General features: G+C 36.8%; 1 protein-coding gene across 3 annotated transcripts in view; it reads right to left on the bottom strand.

Annotated features, from left to right (window-relative positions):
* The window catches only part of RAPGEF4 (Rap guanine nucleotide exchange factor 4), a 121,531-nt gene extending 103,967 nt beyond the window's left edge, over positions 1-17,564 (bottom strand). For 2 of the 3 annotated variants that reach the window (XM_042874676.1, XM_042874677.1), the window contains exon 1: positions 13,471-13,613. Coding sequence is in view for 1 of the 3 variants with exons in the window: in XM_042874678.1 (XP_042730612.1) it covers positions 17,422-17,495 (74 nt within the window). In the remaining 2 variants the exon portion in view is untranslated. Of the gene's footprint in view, positions 1-13,470; positions 13,614-17,421 lie in introns of those variants that run through there. The other variant, XM_042874678.1, reaches the window with a different exon arrangement.
* Positions 17,565-17,792: the final 228 nt, after the last annotated feature.

Raw genomic sequence — 17,792 nt, 5'->3', positions numbered from 1 at the left:
GAAGTCTGTGGATGCTAAGTACCTACCACCACACATTCAAACAACTGAAGGAGTTTAAAAGAAATCTGGCACAAAAGATGGTGCTGCTCCTCTCTCTTATTTTGAATCCTTCTCAGGACTGCGCTCACCCAATGAGCAGTAATTCTGCACTGTGTTCTTGGTACTGTGATTCAAGTACCCAACTTTCTCATCTCAGGACAATGTCTTAAAGAAATATATCTATTCTCCTAGCTGCGCTCCAATCCATGCGCCATCTGTGGAAAAGTGTGCTACAAAAACAAAAAAATTCAAGTGTCTCCCCATGGAAGAGAAGAAATGATGGTGACTTTCCTGACAGGCTTCTATCTGCAAAGCAAAGCATAACACTGACATGGCAAACAAAAGTGAAATGTACTGTAACTTGAAAGGCAAGGTCAGTCATATGGATACTTTTTCCACTAAGAATTGATACAAGACCTGAACTCCATGGTTTCAGGTAGGTCTTTGCTGAAGCAGGAAAAAGAACATGTTGCCAAAATACTGAAATTTGGTTAATAAGCATACCATCAGCACCACTATTCTAAGTAAGTAGAAAGTTAGCCTAAAAATGCTCAACTCCACTTTAAACAGACCCAATCAGGGACTTTCTTTGCCCCCAAAATCCCATGAGAAGGTTATTTCAGAGCTTCATTCTTAATGGTCAGAGAGATGCTTCTAATACATAGCCAAGCTGCATTAGTGCCAACCTGTCCCTGAACAGCACTGTTTAACAGCTTCTTTCCCCTGAATGGTGGTTTTATGTATTTGTAGAAGGCAACCTCATTTCCTATCAGCTTTCACATCAACGGACAAGATATGCTCTTTTAGTCTCATGATATAAAATAGACACTCCATTTCTTCTTACCATGGCAGCTCTTCGCCACATCTGCTCCAGTTTGAGTTTGTCTCTTCTAAACACGGGTAAGAGAAAATACAAAATCAAAGAATGGCTTGGGTTGGAGGGGGAACTTAAATATCATCCAGCTCTAAATCCCAGCCAGGCTCTCATCAGCCACCAGCTCAGGCTGGTTATCCAGATCATCCAACCTGGCCTTGACACCTCCAGGAATGCAACATCCACAGCTTCTCTGGGCAACATGTTGCCAGCACCTCATCACCATCTGAGTAAAAAATTTTACCCTAACAATAAATCTAAATCTACGAGGGCTGCTCCAAAAGTAATGCCTCTTATTTTATTACATTGGTCCACGATGACAGAGACAGATGGTGGTATGGCACCAGAGGCTGAACCCTTCCATCAATATTCCATTACATTTTGTTGCTGTACGACAGATGGCAGCAGAGGGGCAGTCTGACAAAAAAGTATCTGACCTGGAACTGAGTACAAAGCAAAGATGTGCCACTGAAATTCCTTCATGCAGAGAAAATTGCACCCACTGACATTCATTGACGCTTGCTGAACCTTCGTGGGGACCAAAAAGCAGGTGTGAGCACCATCAGGGAGTAAATGGTGCATTTTGGCAGCGGCAACAGCAACATGAATGATAATCCACATTCTGGATGGCTACGCACAGCTGTCGTGCCACAAAGTGGAGAGCATCTTATCAGCTCATTCATGAGAATCAGAGGATTACAACCCGAGAACTGTGTATGTGCTTCAATGTGCTGGAAACAATGGTGGCATTGGAATAGTGCAAAGTTTGAGCCAGGTAGGTTCTATGAATGCTCACTCAGGAACAGAATGAACACTATATGCAAGTTTGCTAGGAGCCACTGAACCAATATAAGGGTGAAGGTGGCAGTTTTGTGGATCATGTCATTACCAGTGACAAGATATACTATCACCATTACAAGTCAGAGTCAAAACAGCAGTCCATGAAGTGGCAACACGTGAATTCCCCAACATTCAAGACTCTACTTCCCCCCCCCCCCCACCAGGGACTAGAACAGCCATCATATCACTATCACTAAAAAGAATCAACTGCTCTTTGTAAGCTCCAGTGGTTTGCTTAAGTGTTGCACACAAGCTACGTAAAAGACACTAATATTTCAAACATGCAGACAGATTATATGCATTTCTACAGGAAATTAAAAGTGCAAAGTCAAACAAATTATAATCTATAGCTGAAAACATGCAAATAATGTGGTCTATATCTGCAGCAATGAGCAAGAGCACAACAGAAGAGCTCTCATGGATTACCAAATGCACTTGACAAACACTGTACTGAGAATCACTGGAACAAGCCAAATTAATAGGGAACAAACCATTGTTTAATCCTTCTGAACTGCTAACAAGCAGCCTCATTTTTTTCTCTCTACAGCAATGTTGCAATCAAGTTGAGTTTCTCTTACTCCTTTAAGAATTCTGACTGCATTTTAGTGGCAGTGCTGTTGAATATCCTTTTCCACTTCCCGTGTGACAACAAACTACAGGTTGAACACAATAAAGGATGACAGCTATAAAGTGACTGCAAAGCAATGTTAACATTGCAGTTGTTTTACCTCTTGATTTCCCTTAAGGAATATTTGACATGCTGAATCTTACATTAATTCATACATATATTTATGTATATTCAAAAGCTTTAAAAACTTCAACCTGGTCTGATGAAATTGATTCCTCGACTAAGAAAGGGAATGCTGCATTTGTTCAATTGACAGACAAGCCCTCATTAACTAACATTTAGCTTCAGGTAGCTCATGAGCAAAGGCCATTGTAAGACATTTTAAATCACAGTTGAAATACATTAGAGATGGTTAAAATCCAATTTGAGTGAAGAGATAAAAACAGTTTCTGCAAAGGTAAACAGCTACCCCTAGATGAAAGAATAATGTTACATACAGTGTCCAGAAATCAATTCCTTGAATTTTTCATTGGATATCATGCAGATAATTTCTCTTCCTTCAACTAAGCTTGGAATAAGTAAATCCTGATACGCTAAATGTATGGTTATCCCACAGGGGATTCTTTTTATATTTTTCAATCAAGTTTGATGAAGATACTTTCACTTTTCCATACAGAAAAACTTCCAAAGGTTTCTGGTTCCTAGCAACATCCCTCTCATCTCAATCAGAAAGGCCTGAATAAGGTAGTTTTCTCACAGAACAGCATGCTGAAAAAGGTGAAGCAGTCCTGCAGTGGTAAAAATCCAAGAGTCCAAAGAAGAAATAGAGAAATAAAGAGTTATTGAAAAATGAGTTATGATTGCTTCAACAAATCAAAGCCATTTAGAGAACAGAAATGAGTAAGGAAGCCATCAACCACCAGGTTGAAGCAGGCAAAAAAAAGAGTTGTTTTTGACTTTTCAGAAGTACAAGCACAACACTTATAACCAAGCTTCAGATGAGCAAATTTGTCTGCAGGAGTTGAAAACAGACAAAGTTGCTTAATATACTTTCACATGACTATTTACAGAATCCACAGAAGTGGATTCATAACTTCTGATAGTCAATGAAGTCAACAGCACCTGCATTGAACGGTACAGGTTCTGCATGATAAAACATTTATTTCATTTCTACTTTGTTTCTTCCTTAATTCAGCTGCCAGTATGCAGTTAGCCACATGGTTTTTGACTGGAGAAAAAACAAACCTTCACGAAGCAAAAAGGCATGGGATCACTTCTTCCCTCCTCTCCTTTCTTGCAACATTAACAGAAAGGAACACTGCACAAACACCAGGACACAACTTCAACATATGGAAAAATACTTGGTTATCTCAGAGTCACCAATGGCATTTACCGTTGAGAGATTCTACACAATTTATTAATTTATTTCTGTAACAACACACATACTGACAGGGGGGTAAATTTAGCAAAGCAATAATCATGATAAAAGGTCAAAAAGCTTAAGTTGCTTTAAGTGTTAGGAGAGGTGCCAAAGAATAATACAATGAAGGTTACACCAGGTTACACTGGTGAATTTCATCCTTAGAGCTAGGAATAACTCAGGGGAGGAATAAAACTCTGGGGAGTAAATAATTTGAGTTTTGCATTCTTTAATGCCTCATTTTCTAATACTTCATTCTTTTGAGAGTGAACTTCACAAGAGATTCTACATACCTTTCCAGTATCAGAACCCTGGTTATTTCACTATTTATCATCTAGTGCACATAGGTGGTGTAATTTACACCATTAACTTCGCTTTGGTTCAGAACTTACCTAGCATACTGGGACACTTTACAACTTGTACAAAATCAAAAACGCTTGGAAAATACTTTTCATAAGCAAGGGAAAAAACATGACTCCCACTGGATTACAGAGCTCACTCCTCATATTAACAGCAAAAATCATAAGCTTTATTTTTTATATTGCTGAAGTGGTAGAAGAAAGAGCTGCATTAGCTGTCACATACTTGGATATCAGTATAACACCAAACAGTGATAGCTCAAAAAAAATGCCTTGGGTGGAAACATTGTCATGCAAATTTTAAAAAAAGTTACATGACTGCAAACCAAAGGTAATGAAACATGGCAACACAAAAAAGAGGAGTCCAAAGATGTACTAAAAGGGCATGGTGTTTTTTTTTTTTATATAAAGTCTCAGAAAGAGAATAAACTACTTCATAGCACTATAAAAACACCATAGAAGGAAAAGGCAGAAACAATAGTCAAAATAAGAAAGTGATGTATTGGTCTGCAAAGACTTAGAAATGCTTAAGGAAAAGTCAATTTGGAAAAAATTCAAGGGAGATGTTCAAGTAGAGCTAGTGAGTGGAAACAATCCTGAACATAGTTCAAGTACACGGCACATTACTTATCACTATCATCTCCATTTCTTTGTAGATACTTATAAAAGATTAACTGCAACAACAGTCTTTCTTAACACAGACAAAAAGCTGTTACTGTAACAATTATCAAATTCTAGCATAAAATACTGCTAATTTAATGTGGTCCAGGTAGAGAGGAAAGACAGATCAGAAAATTCACAGTAGTATGATGGAATTCCAGAAAAATTATCAATAGTTATGTCTAAAATTTTCCTTTTAAGTGATGCCAGTACATAGCTATGACAACTGTGTGCAAACAAAAACGTAAGTACTGAAGGCAGAAATTATCTTAAGTACATGAAAGCAGTAGATAGAAGAACCAAAGAATAAAGTCTTAAAATTGGGAAGGGAAATGAGAATAACCTTGTCTGTAGCACTCGACGCACTGAACTGCAGCATATTTCTCTATAACTTATGGCCATTCACAAATCACTCAGGATGGCTACTTTACATGTGAACAGACAAAACTTTAGAGAATACACAGAACAGAATAATACATGCCTGGAAGGGAGATAAAAACAGTGAATGGAATAATAGAAATGGAAATAAAGATCCTATCACATAAAGACATTCTAGCTTCAAAAGAAGGGACAGATCTGGTTCTACTCTTTAAAACTGACCAGGAGAAAGCATGACTGGTTTCATTCATGCAGTTTGCTATGTTGTTAAAATCAATTTCTAAAAATACATAGACAACAGCAAGAGACAGAAGCCAGAGGATGCAGAGCCCTTTGCCCCATGTGTGACAAAGTCTACTGTACTTCATTGCACTGAAATTATTGGAACTGGACACTTAAAGCACTGCACCTTTCTACATCCTATTAAAAGTACAACTTAATGGAAGTTCACTACCCTTGTTTTAAGACTCCAAATACTTGATGTGTGCTACTGCTCTCTCACCACGCAGAGCATCTAACAAGAATTTCCCTCAACTCCCTGTTGGAGCAGTCTGTGGCTGATGCCTGCTGCAAAGAGATGAGCACAGCTGGAGAAGTAAAAATGCCAAGAGAGTGCTGCTATTACAGAACTGCTGAAAGGCAGTGCATTCACGGTGAGGAAGGCAGTGTGTGCCCTACTTACAATTTGACAATTAAAACTTTAAGAAATTTTCCCTTTCTTAAGCGATTTTGCTTTCTATGGCATCAGACATTCTTATTTTTATCATATTGAGCAATCTGATTCTGAGGAATTACATGGGCATCTCCTATAGCAAATCCTACTTGCACATAAAACTATTCAAAACTGATCATTTAAATATAATAGATAGCATTCATTGTTTTAATAGATTTGAAAGTAAGAGTTGCTTTCTCCTTCCATAAAAGCTCTTTAGCATATTAAATTAACATTTTCATTTGTACATACAGCAACACTTTCATCAGATAATATAGTTACGAATGCATAAACTAAGGATGAAGCTCCAGCAATGAAGACATACTTGAAAGGAAAAATCAATAGAAACAATAATTGGCAAGGATATGAGCATACTAAAGCTTTGCAATAGCTGGGCAATCATGATAGTCAATCATGGTCAAGAATCTATTTCAGTCAACTTCCTGTATACTATTTCAGTATTTTAACATATACATGCAATCACATAAAGGGTGAGCTGTGTCTTTATTCTATAATTCTATATATACTCAATATGGGGAATAGGCATGTATAAAGAACCTCTCAAACTCTGTGAAAGCTACTTGCAACAGAGCAGCCTCACTAAGATTGTATTTTGTGTATTCTGCTGTTTTCTCACACTTTGTGTGTGCACAATCACTATTCACTGTAGGAATTATTTTATTAAAGAATGGGAGGGAAATATAACTCATGTTTTGCTTCTGGATAACATTATCAGTTATTATGTTTTAGTCAATGTAGATAAATTCAATTCTCATCCAAAGACAGTGGTACCAGGAAAAACAATTCCCCTACCACTCTGTAATGATACTTGGATTAACAGTTTGGATGCCTTTGTAACATCCATTCCTCCTAGAACTCCTATGGTAATAAAATACACATTACTACCATTCCTATGGCTTGAAGCATGCATTTCCAGAATTTCCTGTTCCCTGCAGCTTTATATAACATGAAAGAACAAAGTTGACAGCAGTTCACTGAAAGATCAGTTCTTGTGGGCTGGTTGGTAGCATGCACTGTTTTCTGATGAAATATAAATAATAATTGAAAAACCTTCAGAAAGTTTTGAAGGCAGAAAAATCCTCCCCCGTTGTTAAAACAGGAAAAGCCTGTCTCAGAATAAAATAGCACAGAGTACATTTTGTTTATGAGATCAGATTGAAGTAACACATTCTTTAAGGAAATTCCATATGGCAGATGTATGTAAACACATCAGACAACCTGCTAAATCAGTTTTGTTGTGAACTTCTGTTGCAACCTCAAATATATAGACTTTTGACCATTGTCACAGCAACAGCTTAGGTAAATGCTCCAGCTATTACTTGCTCAGATTAAACTTCTCTTTAAAGCAGGAACTATGATTTACATAAAATGGTACCTTCTTCACAACTGAATCGGTGTATTCAGACAACTGCTTAATTGTCAGTACATTTAGTACATTTTACATTCTCTCTGCAGAGCTAGAAAGAGTACTAAGAAATACACATAGTTATGGTATAATTCTCACCAATGATACAAGAGTTATTTCCTAACCACTCGATCTCTGATTATCTAACCACCCAGACAAACCTAGGGAGAAATACTCAATGAACTCTTCCTTGGAGATCAACTAATGCGGCATAAAACGCTAGCAGGATAAACAATGACAAGTACAGAAAGAGAGACCACATGGATAAATGTATAGAAGGGAAGCATATCAGAAAACTGTCTCAAAAATGACGGTAAAATTTTAAAAAGGGACCTTTGGGAAGAGTTCCATGCTTTTACAGAGGAGACAGGCTTGGAGACTATTGGCAGAAGGGAAAATGGGAGAAAAACCTGTACCAAGTTTTTAATCTTCCCTTAGTTGTACTAAGAGTCTCCAGCATTATCCCCAGAGAGAATTAAGCATAAAAGACAAGGTAACTCAAGCAAGTTCTCTTACAAGTCAGCCCTTTCAGAACAGCATAACTTCTTTGAATGACTCAGTTTCTCAAAGACTGGGTCATACAAAAATAGTACTGCACAGCATATGTTTATGATGCTAAAACAGAACCATGATATTCTGGCTGTTTTCCACTAATCAGTACTTGGGAGTGTCTGAATGAGGTTCTAGGGAAACTCACAGAATAAAGCTTGTCTGAGTGTTCTTAGAAAATGAAGTGGTTCATACCACAATAAAATATTTTGTGCTGGTTGTCAAAAAAAAAAAAAAAAAAAGTATTTTTCAAAGGTCACGAGAGAAGTGAAATGCAAAATTAAGTAGAAATTACTTGGGAAACGGTCAGAGGTTAGAATGTAAGTTTAATTACATCAATAAGTACTAAACGCAAGACGGCAAGGCTTAATTTTAAATGCTGATTATTCATCACCCTCAAACACATGGCGTACAAGCCTAGTTCAGAGCCAAGCACCATGTGTAAAAAGAGAATTTTACTAACATAATCTAAAATGAATAAAAATCAGAAGATACTTGGAATGTAAGCTTTTATTTGGAAACCTCACATTTTTTAATTTTTGCTTTTGAAATGCAACCAAATAACTATTTTAAGAAGAGTTCAGGGAAAATACACATTAGTGGCATTATGTAATCAAGATGAAATGAATGAAAAAGGAACAGAACTTTCAGCGCCACATCACTGACAGCATGGTATGAATTTACACATTCCTATAAACCCCTGAATTCAACAACAGCACGAAACAGCAATAATAGATATAATCATTCTGTGAACATCCACTTCTTTACAGATTCCAAAAAATACAGAGTGTATATGCTTTACAGGGCCCCTATCTCTTATGCGCTGTTCATGAACATTTGTTATATAGCCACTCACCAAAACACTACATAAATACATCCACACAAGCAGATTGTTTCATAAATTCCCATGAGATTTAAGCATTTAAGGGGACCTGTGGCCCCATTAGAGCATGTTTCAGACCTGATACTTCTACACTGCTATTGAACACATTTCTAGGAATTTTGTATCTCACAGGAAAAAATAATGGAATTACAGCAATGCACAAACCCTGTGAACTCTAATTGCTTGAGTTCCAGTGTTCAGACTGAAACAAGGATTGATTACAGAGCAGACCTTTTTATTCATTTCCTCTTCCCCTCACCTAGTACCAGCCATAACCAGCACAAATGAAAGGCTGGGTCCTCTAATTGTTATTTTCTGCCAAAGGAGATATTCCACATTCAGTCAGTAGTGCTTTATATTTTCACTTTCAAATGCATCTCCAAGATGCCAAGAGTTTTAACTCTTTGATACAGCTTACCCCAGTACAACTATTGAGTTAACCATTTTATTAAGCACCCCAAGAGTTCACCATTTTATTAAGCACACCAAGATACCAAGCCACCAAATCATTTCAGTGATGCCGAGCTCTCACACCACACCAGATAAGTCACTGGATAAAAACAATCACAGAAAGGAAAAAGGGTAAAGAGGATTTAAACAGCCTGCAATGCATCCTACATAAGGAGACAAAAGAAATTACTAATTACCTGGGCTGAAGTCCCACAACGTTTATTGACTTCAGTAAGGTAGTATTTACCATGGATGAAGAGGGAAGGATACAGTCCAAATGAAAGGGCAAATGCTGAACCTTACAGCTCTGATTACATCGAAGAAAATGAAAGACATCTATTAGAACTGTTCTAAGGCAAATAAAAGTCTGTTTCTGTTTGAGTCCATTTATTAAACCCTAAAACTAATAAATAGGTATGTTTTAGTGTTTTAGCTTGTTTTGTCTTTTAAGGTGTTGAATGCTCATTCAAGCGAGTGCTTCCTTAAGGGAAGATGAATTCACATTGTGATAAGTGGCTCTTGCAGGTTATACTGTTCTTGCTGTACAAGTGGACACAAACTATTTCACAACGTATTTTATAAACGAAAGTGTCAGAAAAGAGACTAAAATATAACTGTGCTGCTTTCAGTGTGCTCATCTGCAAAGTATCTTCTACCACTACAGATCTTATCGTCTTTTTCTTTTATTAAGTGCCAGCAGCTTTAAGCAAATGGATTTTTAAAACATCAATGTTAAAACACATTCATTGATCTAATAAATGGCATTACGTTATTCGCCCAACCCACTGTAAAGCACAACCAGAAAGCATCTATTCAAATGCAGTATGCAAGCATGCATTCTAAAGAAATGTCTTGGAGGAACGCACAACCATATCCATTGCCGTAAAGCAACCATAAATGTCTGTAATTCATTGCTGAAAAGCAGCTGCTAAGGAATTCCTGTTTTCAAGAACATGCAGGAACCAAATTGCCTCAGGATAGACAATAGATCCGTTTTGTGTGAGGAAGTAAAGAAATGAAGGACTGAGATAAGGCTGACTAGAAGATCAGAAAGCATCAGTCTCCAAAACCAACTCATCCACATCACCCTCGTGGTTGGGAAAAGGAGCAGTGTCAAACCCAAAAGTTAAGAAACGAACGAAGCCTTGTGGAGTTGATCATTTTGGTACCCATTCTAAAGGCAATAAAATACCCTGCCAACAAGTGCAGTTCCAAGCTCCAGGCAATTTAACACAGAACTTTGACACATTGAGTGAGTTATTTAATGCAATAATATATACATGCAAGATAGATAATAGATTATATACACATAGCTACATACAAAGTGTTAGCTCTTTTTCCTCTGACAGATGAGAACAAGATCAATAGTTAAAATGTATATTTGACCAAAAAAAGAAAAACAAAACACTTTAAGCATCAAATCTGATTCTTCTGAAAGACAGGGTTACATAAAAAAGGACTAATGAAAGTTTGCTCCCTGAAATAATATTCATAGGCTTCCAATTGTGTTACAGTACATGACTTTTCCCTGTTTAGCATATCAAGCTTAGAGATACCACATTAAATAATACAATCTGCTGAGGATGAAAAGCAGTTGCTTTGCTAATAAAAAAGCTGGTTATAGAAAATGCAAGTTTGGCAGTAATGCTTCCAAGGAAAAAAAAAATATCATAGCCTCAAAAGCATCTGCACAGCTTAAGTGTATACACTGCAGCTTGCTCTTCTGAAATTTAAATATTTTAGGAATAATCAAAACACTTCCTTTTCTTGAAAACTGGATGAGCCCATATTTTATTATGTTAGAAATAAAATTGAAAAAACATGAGAAAAACCAATAAATGAATTACTTAGCAGGAAGAGAAATCCAGCAAGCATGTTAGTCTATTTGCTCTTTTCCCAGTGAGGAATCTCTAAGTCAAGCTCTCCACAATATAATTTAAGACTCTTTTGAAGTGCTAATAAAGATAAATATTCACAAGGGATGTAAGCAAGAGTAACCATATATTTGCACACTATCTGGCATCATGGGCTTCAAGCTGACCGGCGTGTTGCATGACACAGAATTGTATCTATGAGAAATGGCACACTAATTAAGGTTAAGAAAACACTGCTCTACAAAACTTTTATCTCCAAGTGGTTAATTAACAACAGCCACAAAGTGTTACAACTAAAATAGAAATAGCAATAAAGAGGAACACTGAGGTGCAAACAGGTGACACTGAAGAACAAGAACCAGGAAGACATGTTGCAGAGAAAAATAAGGAAGCCTCAGGTCTTTGCAACTTGTTATTTTTCAGCATTTTCTGTTGCTTAAGGAATATCCTGAGTGCCCAAGTCACCATAAACAAAGAACAAGGAAAGGGAAATTTACAAACTTCAGACTGGATCCCCTTTATTTTTTGCAGAAACTGCACCATCAACAAACCAGAAGTCTACCTTATAAGATACAGTCATGAGAAGCAATCACAAAAACAAAAGGGAAGATCCAAGGAGTTGATTACAGCAGTAATGAAAGGCAACAAAACAGCAATATTAAAGGCAAGGCTCTGCTCCCACTTAGCTTCATGTATATTAAATTGTATTGTCTTCATTTGAAATATACTCACTTTGCACCAGTAAAACTAGGGGTACAATTTCACAAGTTAACCGACAACTTTGGAATCTTCCCCTACTACTCACTTCATGTTTTTACCAGTATTAACACAGAAGGTATGAAGGTGGAATGTTAGTTACTTACAAATCTTCGCTCATATCTTGCCAACTCTGTGTTTGCTGTCATATTCTAAAGCCAGGAGGAAGGATTTTTCTTATTCCTCCCCCCTTCCATGTGTTAGTCTAGGAAAACTGATTGCCTATCATCACTTCATATTTCAATGTCTAACACACTGGCTCTGCCTCTTTGCATACAAATTTGAATCTCTCAGCAGCTGAAGACTTGCAGACAGCACAAGACAAGTTCTACACACTTGAGCCCTTCCACATCTAAATTCCATGTTGTATTCCCTGTCCAATACCATGGAAAAGTTCTTCCTTATTCTTACAAGATGGTTGTTTGAAAGTTTGATGAACACAGTATTCCAGCTACAGTCCAAAGACAAGCTACTAGAACCTCATCTTTCACATTTCTCAAATAAAACTGCATTAGAGACACAAATAATCAAGATATAGTTTGAGTAGTCAACGGAGAGCGTGACATGAAGCAGGCAAAGAAAGCCAGACATTCCACTACTACCTTCTTACACTTTTGTGGGTCTCCAAGCTCTTCACTATTTTAAATAACGCCATCATCCATTCTGTAAAGCTAAACTGCTTTCATTTTATTAACTACAGTTTTATGTCTCTGCTATGCTTACCTACAGAAAATCAGTAAATTGTTGCAAAGACTTCTGCAACTGATTGCTAGACAACATACTGACAGTAGTACAGTAAAATCAGAGTTTGTTTGGATGGGCATTAATCCAATTATTTCTTTGATTCACTTCCAATCACCTCATCACCCCTCTTCTCCAGTACCTAATTTCTCACATCCTAACAATTCTCTCACTTTATGAGATGGAAATTTCTGATCTGGAACACTGCATCAGGAAGTATTGATACTGACATGAGATTCCTGGTACTCTTCAAAAACGTCCAAGTAATCACAAGTATACCAGAGAGAGAAGCAAGAACTCTCTCCTGTAACAATGTGACATATTCCCAGTAGCCTAAGGCAAGGAAAAGGCTGCCTCTCTAAAATGCTGCCTACTGTATTGCTTTCCCTGTGACTCAGTGACATATATTGATAATGCACTTATGGCACAAATGAATTTTAAAAAATGAAAAATTTGTCTATGTTTATTTTCATTAATGTATTTTTACAGTGCCTACTGTAATATTTAGGTACAATTTCAAAAGACAAACTGATACTATATGGAAATGCACTGAGAGCTACACCCTCAATTCAGTTGAACATAAACAGAACTTACTCAGAAGTATCACTGTATGCTGCTACACTTAAATCACATGTATCAAGTGACCAGCTACTTCCTAAACAGCATTCCATTCAAGCTATTTTAAAAATTTATTTTTTGTTTTTGACAGGCAGCCTGTTTTGAAAGAGTTCATTAAACACAAACATCTGTAATATTCAGAATATAAAGTTAAGAAAGCAGTTTCTTCCAAAGCTGTTGTTTCAGACCTCTGAAGCCTGTTGAGGGCTACCAAATGATCAGACAGACAAAACGAGGAAACAAATGACACTACTGTTAACCAGACAATGAGATGCTTAAGTGTTAATGGTTACAAAGAAAAGAATTAAAATATTCATTCTGACCTTCCAGGGGCCAAGACACCCTCTCTCCAAAGTTATGGCATTCCGAGGTAGTAGTTGCTCTTCCTTTACTCAAGATCAAGTGTTTCTCAGAGCACATTCAGTAACTCCTAACTGAATCTTATTCCACACAAAAGGAAATTGGTTATTTGTATGTTATTCAAGGAAGACTGAGTAATTCACTGTGGTAGGAAAGACCTCTAAAAATAAGCCACCTCTCAGCAGATTCACTCCCTTCCTGTCTGGACTTGAATCACTTCACAATTGTGTGGAAGGACAAAGCTTGAGGATGAACTACAGAGAACTTCTGCAACAATAACACGGTTCAAATACAATCATTTTGCTCCCACTCTGTTTAAAATATTAAACTACTAGAAGGTAGAGCAAGCCACTGACCCATCAGGGCATGCCTGACCAGAGCTGCTTGTGCACAATCTTCTGCATTTGTGGATTTTTTTTTTTTTATTTTATTTTTTTTGGGGGGGGGATGTAACCACCCTTGTGGCTTGGGGCAAGGTAGTTAATACTGCACTCAGCGATGCTAAAGAGGGAAAGCACACTCTTACCACCAGAGAGTATATTATCCTTACACATTCATGGAGGACCACTGAAGTCTACAGTGCTTATTGCAGTTGCTACAGATCCTCAGAAATGAGCACCAGGGGCAGGAGGCACACCAACATCTGACACCCATGATTCCCACAATCTCCTAGAGCTCCTTTCCTCAGAACAGTGTTTGGCTGTGTGAAAACCTAACCACAGATTTCATCATCTCCAATCTATTCTAGCAGCTGTGGATAGAAAAATAAGTCTCCAAGGATGAGTAAGCCCAGAAGTTCAGCAGAGGTTCCTGAACAGGATGCTACTTAAATGGATACAGCCACCAGAGATAAGACTAGGCCATTTTAAGTGGTAACTGGTGTTAATGGGACAGTATTATTTGTTTAGACTGGCATTCCCTGAATGTTAAAGGTGGAGATTGTAGAAAAATCTTTCTGTAAAGAGCTGAGTATGAGGCTCTGTGTATCACTGAAGGCAGCTAATCATGTTTTTGATAAAGAATATCCTGTCTTTTCCACATAGAGTATTCAAGTCCATAAAATTGAAAAAAGGAAAATGATAGAGTCACCTAGAAATCTTTCAGCAATCTTTCAGATAAAACCCAATTATAATTGTACTCTAAGAAATCACTACATCCTGCTGCATTTTGTACATTAAATATGTTAATAAGCCACAAGTGGCCTGTTAAACACATGAATACAAGTACAGTTTCTTAAAGCAGTACAGCTAATACAGAAGATTACTTTTCTACTTAAGCAAAAAGCAGAAAAGTTTGTAAATTCATAGAACGATATCATAGAGATATTGAAAATTTTTATATGTATAAAAATTAAAATAGATCTCTCTCCCTCTTACAATATAGCTTTAGAACTTATACCAAAAGCCTCATAAGCAGTATGAATGTAAATTTATCTTCCAAGGCGCTGCCTAGATTTGTGATAGCAGAAACCCATTTCTTGCAAGTGGGATTCAATAGGCTTTAGCATTAAGATATTTTTACTATAAAGGAAAGAAGCTCATAGCTCCCAGTCCTATCATTTCTGGTCAGCTGCACAATAACTGAATGTCAGTATATATTTGTTCATTTTCCAAGCTTATATTCACCTCCTAATATATGTATTTTAATTGCAGCTTCATAACTCACATGCAGTTATGGTTTGCCAGAAGTCTGTAGTCAGCAAATTTTCATTCTCTCTTAACTAAAAGGAAGTATCACAGAACAAAACAAACAAACATGAAAAATAGCCACCCTCAATCATAATTTTTGCACTTTTTATTATTAATCAAAGAAATCCTAAATTCATAAAGTAGTAACACTGGTAAGAAATACAGACCAACAAGTTAGGTTGCTCTTAAACTGCAGTACTACATTTTGGTTATAGAGAAACTACTTTTTCTGGAATTAAGTTCTCATCATACAAGAGTTGAAATGTGTACATACAAGACTTCAGTTTCTGCTTTATTTATGCTGTGATGATACTGACATTGTTGCCCTGTCGCATTTTTTCCATTGTACCACTGATAATAAGTGTCTGTGGTCACTGTGTAAGGATTTTCATAACATTTTAAGTTATGAGAATGGTATCACTAATCATTTCCTCATATGGGCTTTAACAAATTAAAGATATATGAATTTCAGGATAAGTCACATTGAACACCACAACAATACATAACATAAAAGCTTCCCTAGAGAAAAATTATTTGCTTTAGAGATATTAAATGGTATAAGAACATACCATTGCTACTACTTCCATTGCTAATATGTTTTCAGGGGAATTTTCTCAAATGATTTTGTCTGTTTTGAATACACTGCTCACCATACCTGAACTGAACTGCACTTTAGGGAGGCGTCGGGATTAGTACTTACCAAGGTAATATTACCTTGAAAACAAGAAAGTGAATTACACTGTTCTCTACCTCTGACTAACCAGTAGAGTTATTTTGTGTATTGCATAATTTTGCATTCTTACTAAAAGCAAAGTTCCAGTCTCCCCAAAATAAACCACACCAAACATGGAACATTTCACTGCAAACAAAAAGCACCATAAAGCTTTACTGTGGTCTCTGACTGACCCCTGCAGTATCTGTGACACATTCTAAAATTTCATAAAATTTGACATTTAAAATTTTTTTTGCTAAAGCTCCCCACACTTTCAATACGTGGCCTTTTTAAGAGCATCAAAAACTCATCAAGTCAGTAAAATTATTAGAAACATTATATTAGTGATCAAAGAGCAAATGATGCAGGTATTTTTGTTTCAAAACAGCTTTAAGCATACTTCAAAATTCAAGATTTTAAACACAGGAACTTATCCTCTACTCCCCCAGTATTTCTGATAGGACACTAACACCTCTAAATGCTTTACAGAAAAGTCATATACATAACAGAAAGGACTTTGCTTTTATCACTTAAAAGTGAATTTAAAGAAAAAAACCTTTTTTTCCTTAAGAAACCTCTGATTGGATTTATTACCCTATACCAGGACTTTGTAAAGCACCTACATGAAAAATTTCTATAACAGATGTTAAAATAGATCAATAAATAAAAGAGCGTATTTAAGCTCGTAAAGCCAGGGCACAGAACTGCAACTCAGTTTCTGCAGGGGAAGTGCCACAATCAGCATCTATTTCTTAAAATTAAGTGCAGCCACTAGAGCGGCACCTTCCGGACATCATTTTACCATCTGATAGTTCTATGGAACACCTAAACTTGTGCAGCTGCCATTTAAAATGGGCAATACAAGTGCAGTACAGCACAGGCCAAGCCAACAGCATACCTTGAAATCCCCAGAATATTTTTCCAGCTATGCTTACGAAAACAAACATATTGAAATCTTAGCACAGCAATGTGTTGATTGAGTTTTCTCAGCACGAATACCCAAGTACACACAGTGTAAAGAATAAAGACCTTCAGCTGTATGTCCTCTAGAAGGAAAAGTTTTTAAGTGAACTCAGACATAATTGATTACCTAAAGTGATTTTATCCATCTGCTTATATAAACTCCTTATAACTGCTAATGAAACCGGAGTAAAGCAGAATAATTTAAAACCAGTGCATAGTATGTATGGGTGCACTCTTTGCAAATGCAGGCAGTAACAGCAAGCTTGAGTGTAAGACAGCAACACCTGCAGCATGTATACAAATTCCAGTGGAAACTCCACTTAAGTTACTTTATTAGAAGAAATGAAATAAGAAATTAATTTGGAAGCCCATAAGAAAGCAATACAGTAGTGTGTAGTCACACAGTCAAAATAAAAGACTTCCCTTTTTGTCCAAACTAACTTTAAACCATTATTCCTATGCTTAGGCTACAAGTGTACTTGCATTTCATTATTAACACTTAAAATATTAAATCCCAGTTCTGCATAAACTGCAAATAAATCTGAACTTACCTCCCAAAGTGCTTTAAAGTCCTTCTGCTCAATTCGAAGGAGCTCGCTGTATTCTCTGGTAACAATGGTAGCATGGCGAGGAGTGTTATCCAGAATGGACTCTCCAAAAGCAGTTCCTATTCCCAGAGTGCATATTGTTACAGCATCCTTTGAATTAAAAAGGACATATTAAAGACCCATAAATCCTGGAGAATTAATGCCACATTTGCTAACAGCACCACCTTAACATATTTTAGCAATTTTCTTTTAAAAAAATTTGGAGTACCAAACAAAGAAAGCTCACAATATGCCGGTTGGTAGCACAAAGTTTCAGTGTGGAAGCAAGAACAACTTCTGTTTTCTATGACCACCAGTTGGATGAGAAATACCTG

Source organism: Lagopus leucura, unplaced genomic scaffold (assembly GCF_019238085.1).
Source record: "Lagopus leucura isolate 7727_CA_CO unplaced genomic scaffold, USGS_WTPT01 Super-Scaffold_100012, whole genome shotgun sequence".
Classification (NCBI taxonomy): Eukaryota; Metazoa; Chordata; class Aves; order Galliformes; family Phasianidae; genus Lagopus; species Lagopus leucura.
This window is presented reverse-complemented; position numbering and strand designations above follow the sequence as displayed.